General features: G+C 37.1%; 1 protein-coding gene across 1 annotated transcript; it reads left to right on the top strand.

The window, feature by feature from the left end:
- Positions 1-1,141: 1,141 nt before the first annotated feature.
- Positions 1,142-6,970, top strand: LOC306770520 (Golgi reassembly-stacking protein 1-like). Its single transcript, XM_079259381.1, has 9 exons — positions 1,142-1,279; positions 1,710-1,790; positions 2,538-2,741; positions 2,938-3,024; positions 3,111-3,241; positions 5,049-5,193; positions 5,271-5,379; positions 5,506-5,628; positions 6,085-6,970. Exons 1-9 carry the CDS (start codon positions 1,214-1,216, stop codon positions 6,330-6,332), a joined length of 1,194 nt encoding a protein of 397 aa, XP_079115507.1. The 5' UTR covers positions 1,142-1,213; the 3' UTR covers positions 6,333-6,970.
- The last annotated feature ends 926 nt before the right edge of the window (positions 6,971-7,896 follow it).

Raw genomic sequence — 7,896 nt, forward strand, 5'->3', positions numbered from 1 at the left:
AAAAAAGCAGCTGCAGTTCATGGGGCATTCAGCCACAGTGAAGCAAAGTCAACATAACCATCTGTGAAACATGTGAGTCACAAATTTTCCACCAGATAAATGTCAGGAAATCTGAAGAAAGAAATTTTCCACAAACTGGAACATTATCTGACATCATTTAAACACAAACCATGTACGGCAGATTTGATTTAGTTTCAGCAAGATACAAATCTTCACTGCTGAAATTTTTTTTTTTTTTTTTAAAAACAATAATAAAAAATAAAACCCTTGTGTTCCCAATCCTCTTGCCTGATAATAGCTATTATAACCACCACCTTTTAAAGTGCATGAATTCTTTCTGTCCTGATCTCCATCTTCCCCCAATAATCCAAAAGCATTCAGATTAATTGGTATTTCTTAAATATCAAATAAATAAACTGCCGTATAGTGAGTGCGAATGGTTGTCTGTCTCTGTGTTAGCCCAGTGATGGACTGTCCAGGTGGTGCCCTGCCTCTCACCTGGTAGACGCTGATAGGCTCCAGCCTCTGCATTGAAGCAGGTATAGATGGATAAATAGATGGATGGGAGTTTTTAAAATGTGCAAAACTGGGTATTTTACTCAAGAGTTTTGACCAATCATATTTGTGAAAGGTTTTTGGTTGTTCATTGAACAAAATAAGCATTGTGATGGTGACATTTTGAAACTCTTTTAACATTTTTACAAATAAATTTAATCATACAAATGCCATTTCAGTACGGTCTGAGAATATTTTAATTTCTACACTGAGAACTTACATAACTTTCAAGATTTCCATCATAAAGTTCTCCCTTTTTTTTTTTTTTTTACAGTTTACATTTTCATGGAGTATTCTTGAAATTCTGTGTTAACACTTATTAAAAATATTTCCTCCACATCTGTTTTTCATGAACAAACTAGCTTGGAACGCTTCTACGTTTGTTGTGTGTTGCTAAGCAACCGCTTCGAAACCCTAAGAAGGCGAGCTAATCGATTACAGTTATCCTGCAATGCTTCGTTCAAAGCGTTTGAGCCAGGTTCGATTTTTCTGGTATCCTTATTTATTAGCTTTGTCTGGCTCTTCAACGCCTGGCTTTCCGTCAACCTGCCTTCGCTTAGTGTTAGCTAGCTTAAATCTGTTGTATGTCTTCCAGTAATGCCTACTAACTTTCTTCTACCTCAGTGACATTTAGTCCTATCTGTAACTGCTTAAGGCCATGGGGTTACCGCAGAGTTCGTTTTTGTCGGACGGAGGGAATAACAGTGGATACCATGTTCACGGGGTACGTTGTAGCATGTAGAGCAAGGTTATAGAGGTTGTTTAAATGGGAACTGCTCATTTAAGGCTGAATTACTGCCAAGTAGGCTTGACTTAAATTTGGGGCTACGTTTATCAATAAAGAGCCGCACGTGTTACTTTCAAAGTGTGTAAAACTGTGGTCAGTCCTCTGTGGTATCCGCCCATGATGAGGTGGCATTTGGCATAGATCCAATGCACGTCGCCATATGATGGAAACATTTAGTGCTCACTGCAGAAACCTTGCTCTCAATAAATATTAAAGTTGCACAAAAAGTCACCATGCAAGTAACCTGAGCTTTACCAGGCGTAGCAACCAGGAACACCCCTCCCAAAAAAAGGGAAAAATGAAACAAAACAATACCTGACGTTGACACAAGGAGGCGACAAATCAAACGTATTGTTTCACATTTCAGGTTCAAGAAGACTCCCCTGCACTAAAGGCTGGTCTGGAGCCTTTCTTTGACTTCATTCTCTCTATAGGGAACACCAGACTTGTGAGTAGAAGTCTGTTATGCTGAGATCTACAGCTGTTTGTCTGGTCCCTGTAATAAAATGCTAATTGTGTTAATAAATATCGCTCATTTCATTCATATGGCACTAAAGTTATTAACTGAATCTTGAAAATGAAAGATGACTTTAGAAAAATATAAAGTTTTATGAGTGAGACTGTATTACCAAATTATGAAGTAGTTTATTAAAATTTACAGAAATATGTGCATACTTTACAGATTTCTTTTTTGGTATATAGAACTTCATTATTAAGCACCTGAAGATTTATTATTATGCAATTCAAATTCTTCAACCTATTTTCTCAGATGCGCTTTAAGGGCTTACCTTGAAGTAACTGCTGTATATGTGGTTGGCTTCATTGCTTTAAAATGTTTTTCTTCTATTTTTATAATTTTACATATTCTAAGAATAAAAGATTTAAGTTTCACAAACAAACTTTAGACATCATATGTCTTTGATCTTCTGGAACATTATTATTTTGTCCTGATTTACTGTATGTTTTGAACTTTTATTATCCTGTGTTGCGTGATTCTCTTTAGTGTTTTACTGCAAACCCAACAAAACAGATAATTTTCTATCCCTCACAATAAAATGGAAACTTTAAGCTTGAATTATAGCCTCAGCAGGAATTGTGGCCCTAAATTTTGCTGCAATGATCTTATTTTGTTATACATAGCAGCCATCTTTACACTGACACATGTGGATTTGTGCACATTCCACTGTTTTCACAGAATAAAGAGAGTGACTTGTTGAAAGACCTCCTGAAGGCCAATGTGGAGAAAGCGGTCAGACTCGAAGTGTACAATTCGAAAACCCAGCGGGTGAGGGAACTGGAGGTGACGCCCAGTAACATGTGGGGTGGTCAGGGTTTGCTTGGCGCTAGCGTGCGCTTCTGCAGCTTTGAGGGAGCCAATGAAAACGTGTGGCATGTTTTGGTAAGTCAAGCCTATTTTTCCTCCTGGTAAATTCACATTAAATACTTTGTGTGTGTTTTTTTATTCTTTTTGACAATTAGATTTTATTTTTGTTTGTAAGTAAAAAATAAATAAATAAAAACCAACATAAATATTAAGTCATATCTTAAGTTTAAATTGTGTTTTTGAAGAATTAATTTATTTCCCCTTGTTTTAGGATGTGGAAGCCAACTCTCCTGCATCACTGGCTGGCCTCATAGCACACAGTGACTATATTGTCGGAGCTGACCAGGTGTTACAAGATGTAAGGCATATTCTCTTTGAATTTAATTTTGATTAAGAAATTCATATTAAAAACACAAATGATCTATTTTCATCTCACCCCTGCAGTCAGAAGATTTCTTTTCCTTGATTGAAGGCAACGAAGGGAAACCTCTGAAGCTGCTAGTTTACAACACAGAGACCGATCACTGCAGGGAGGTGGTGGTGACTCCCAATGGAGCGTGGGGGGGGGAAGGAAGGTTGGTATTCATTTTGTGCTCAAATTAAAACTTGCAGAATAAAGCTTTAAATGATTCATATGAGATCCAAATATGGAGTTGTAGTGAATGCTTTTGTCAGACCAGAATTATTCTTCTGGCCCGAAACTGTGTTTTTAAAAAAAGGACACATTTAATTATGGGTTTCTTGTTTACAAAGATCACAGGATGTTCTCTCAACTAGGGAAAAAACCACCACTGGCAGTCATTAGATTGTCATAAACTCCTTTGCTAAACCTACATTTTCCTCATTTGTAAATACTAGTGAATTGCTTCCATCCTAAAATTTGACTTCAGATTTAAGACTTCAGCGTCAGCTCATGGAAATTTTTACGTCTGTGCATCGCATCTGAATGGAAATTTTCATGTAATATATGTTTCTAATCTTCTTATTTGGAACATCTGCAACCTGGTTAAGTTTTTCTTAGCTTGATATGTAGTTTAACCTTTACATCCTACCACTTTTTACAGAAAGGACACATCAAACCAATATTTATTAAGAATATTATCAGAATTTCACAAATTCTCAGTATGTTTAAGGCTCCTTTATTTTACCACACAAAGTAGAGCAGACCATGCTATTAGCAGTGAAACCCAACAGTATAATCAGTTCCAGCCATAGTGCCAGACTAAGCTTGCTGTCACATTTCTAAGTCAGTAATTGCACAACCTGATCATTGAGAATGTCGCTGAATGCATGCAGGAGCATCCTTAGATGCATATATTTAAGTTTTCTGTGCAGTTTGAAGAGATCAATCTTATTATTAGGAATTAGAGTGTTGCATTTTGAGACAGAGGGTAAAGAGTACATTATCGAAGGACCTCAGTCTGCTCTTTCTTGGCATGGATCTACAATGCTCTTCTGCCCTTGGCAAAAGGGATGTGATTTTATTTAAATTCTAACCAATTATCATACATCTGTTTAGGTGATTGGTAAAGTTAAGTGCCTTAAAATATCTGTTTAGCCGCTTGACTGCCAAACAAACTGAGATGAGTGCTGCTTTCTGCCCCTGAGCTCTGCATGCACCTCTGTGAGGATGTTTTACTGAATCATGTCTATTTTGGAACTGAAAATGTCGAAAACTCTTCAACACAACCATAAAGCAAGCTTCCATTGTTTCTAAACAATGTTTGTTTTTAAGCATCTTAAGATGTATTAAGATAAGCTGAAGTCAGTAATTAGTCTAGTCTGGTCAAGTTATATCTGATCATTCTTAGAGAACGACTCTTAAGTCTATTAATTCTGCTCTGTGAAAAGTCTGTAAGAATATGGTTGGAAGGACAAAAATTTAATCAATTTTGGGGACAAATGGTAGGAGTGAGTGAATCTGTGCGGGATATTACTGATACATCATGAGAAGGTGCTGCACATGGTTGGTGTTCATAAATGCCAAACAGGTACAAATGACTTCCCAAAGACAAACACACAACAGCTCTCCTCTGCTTCGCAAAATGTTGGATGAAAAGAAAATGCTTTGTCAGGACATGGAAGCTTTGCTCCAGGGGAAGAAATGAGAAAAAGTCTCCACATAATGTCCACAGCTGAGAATGTCGGTGGAAATACAAATGTTGAAGAAAAGCCTTACTTTGTTTTGGAATTGTTTGTCATTTTCCACCAGGTGAATACCATTGTTCAAACTGAAATTCACAGTAAATCTAAAATTTGCATAATAAGAATAATCAAAAATCTTATCTATCAGAACTTATTGCTGGTGCTTTTTCTGTCAAATGCCTGGACAAACATAGTAAATGCTTGTATTATCCATGCTGTATTTGTGCAATGTTTTAGTTTAGGTTGTGGTATCGGCTATGGCTACCTGCACAGGATCCCAACTCATCCAGTCCAGCCTAACTCACAGAATAAGAGTGATCTTCAACCAGAGGTCACTGAGAGCAGCGTAGAGGAAGCATCAGCTGAACACAGAGAAATACAGGTTATTGTATCTTATTTTTGTTTTATTTAAAAACTCTCTTCATTGTTAGGCACTTATGTAATCTTTTGTCTCATCAGGTGCCTTCTATGGCTGAATGTGGCCAATCTAATGATGCAGCTTCACAAATTGAGGGAGTTGAGCACAATCAGAGTGCAATCTCACCCGCACAGCAGGCTGCAGACCTGGGTAACCACATCTAATCTGAAAACATATAGATTTGATTGATATTTTGTGAGCTTTGACATACACACACACACACACACACACCCCAAAAAAAAAAAAACATTGATATATGTGTCACGCTGTTTTCAGAGGTTTCCAACACACCCAAAGCCATGATTTCAGATGTGTTAGATGTCGTTTCAACCAATGATGAGGCCCACAGCTCCATGTTTGCTAATTACGGAGATGACACGGCTGATCAATGTAGCTTTGGTAAGTGCTTCACTCGCGTTAAATTGTGCAGCTGAATAGAGCAATTACGTGTTTATGATGCCATCTTGCTTGAAAAGAATAATGAGCGCACTTAAAACAGCCATTGTTGACACGCCTTGCAGTTCTGGGTTCATTAAACCCCTCAGCTGGTGCATTGTTATCTGTCCCTGCAGAATCAAACTCCTCCACACAAATATAGAGAAAATGACTTTTTGCATGGATATGTACAACACAGCTTTAATAGCAAAAGCATACTTTTTACTGCAGTCTTACACCATGCAATGTTTTCCTTTTTGAATTTAAATATAGGAATTCAGGGCACATCAGGTGTACCCCCCCCACAATTCCACATTAAAGTGCTGCATGGCCTCAAATCCACCATCTAAACCCACAGCAGTTGCAGCTTCATGTCATGTATTTTCACTCTATGATTCATTATTCTTATTCTTTTAAAAGATGGTGCATCTGTCAACCAAAGACCTCCATCTCCAGAGAGGGAGGACGAACCAGACATGCAGCAAACTGGGCAAGGATGTGGTTTCGACCTGTCTGGCAGCACATCTCCCACCACAGAGACTGCAGATGACACCACTGGCCTTAAAGTCACCGCAGAGAATATGACAAGCATCCCAGAGATGCAGGAGGTTCATTCTGAGTCTTCAAACCCAGGCCATATCTTAGAGCCTGCTGCGTCACACACTTAACAAGGCCAGATCAAGAAGCGGCTCACTAGCTGATTTGCATAAAAGAAGATTAAGAGCACAGAATCATTCTAAGTTGTATCACTGGGACTATTTTTTAATCTTACACGTTTTTAATATTATTTTATTTTAACACCGGTGCCATTGCTTTATGCTAAATTGCACATACAGGCGTAATATTGCATTGACTGGACAGAAAATGCAGATTGTAATGCAATGTGAATGTACTCAAGAGTGAAGGTACACTTTATGTTTCAGTATCAGAAGCCTTTTCCAGTATCAAGCCTTAGTTAAGTTGAATAATTTGCACAAAAAAGCCAGATATGAAGAATATGCAGCTTTGTTCCTCCTGATATAATCTTAGAGATATAGACTTAAAGTTTAAGCTGAAACTTTGGGTTTTATGGTTGTGGTTGTTTTTATTATCTTTAGGTGAGAAGTATGTAAATATGGTTTTAATCTCAGGCACTTGCGTTTTAAGTCTTTCTTCCTTTATGTCTCAAGGGAAACACTTGACTGGCATATTTGAGTTATAGTTGGGGTAAATGGGTGAGGCGCGTGCAGTGCAGCTCTCTGCTCCTTTTGTGTTTCTTTTGTGTAAATGGGTTTTAATTGCAATTATGTTTCAGGTTTATATGTTAAAAAGCAAATTTATATAAAAGAAAATGATCAATGTATTCATGTCTTTGTGGGCAAATTCTTGTCTTTTTTTAGTGTTTGTTTTAACCACTAAAGAATGAATGACTTGTCAGTCAAGTGTTGTTCATTTAATTTAATTTATTAACATCCTCATTAGCAACTGAAACATCAGTAGCTATTCTGGGATCTCCTCCATATCGTGTAACAAATTTGGATTTTTACATAATTTTATACACCATGTACAGTCACACACATACATAAACACACAAACAGAACATAAAATACAACATCTCAATACAAGAAAAAAAAAAAAACCCAAAAAGGCACAATTTATTGTTATTCACAAAACTGTAGTGCTTTAAACTAAACGCTAGACATAACTTCAAATGCAGAAGAGAAGCAGAGGAGTGACTTCAGGCTTTTAGACAGCAGGTGTCAGCAAAGGCCTTGTTCTATATCTGCTGAGTTTTTTCTCTCTCTGCAGCATCAAAAATTATGACAGGTTAGGCTTACTTTTTCAGAAATTGATGGAGCCATGAAATCTTTCTGCACATCACTCTTTAGAAAACCATATCTTTAGTGTGAAACCAGTGTTATTTATCTTTTAGGTTTGCCAGGAAAAGAGCAGCTTGAATTACAGATGGCAAAATAAGCCTGATGTCTGTTAGACCCAGTGCCATTTTATCATATTTACAATTTAAATCTTCCAGTTCTGAGGCACTGGCCACGTGAGTCTGCCTTTTGAGCCCAGTTAACTGGGAAACATTTTAATATGAAGCATCAAATGATAAATTTTAAAATCCATTGATTGGGTCGAGGTTTGTTCCATGTTTATTATTATTATTATTACTATATTATTATTACTATAAGTGCATTTCATACCAAAGAATCATCTCCTGACACATCCACTAAGAATCAAACCACAAAT

Source organism: Telmatherina bonti (assembly GCF_933228915.1).
Source record: "Telmatherina bonti genome assembly, chromosome: 20".
NCBI lineage: Eukaryota > Metazoa > Chordata > Actinopteri > Atheriniformes > Telmatherinidae > Telmatherina > Telmatherina bonti.

Coding starts and splice junctions, on each gene's coding strand:
- LOC306770520 (XM_079259381.1), top strand. CDS start 1,214: ATGGGGTTACCGCAGAGTTCGTTTTTGTCGGACGGAGGGAATAACAGT. Junction 1,280..1,709: donor GTGGATACCATGTTCACGGG/GTACGTTGTAGC, acceptor TTCACATTTCAG/GTTCAAGAAGACTCCCCTGC. Junction 3,242..5,048: donor GCGTGGGGGGGGGAAGGAAG/GTTGGTATTCAT, acceptor GCAATGTTTTAG/TTTAGGTTGTGGTATCGGCT.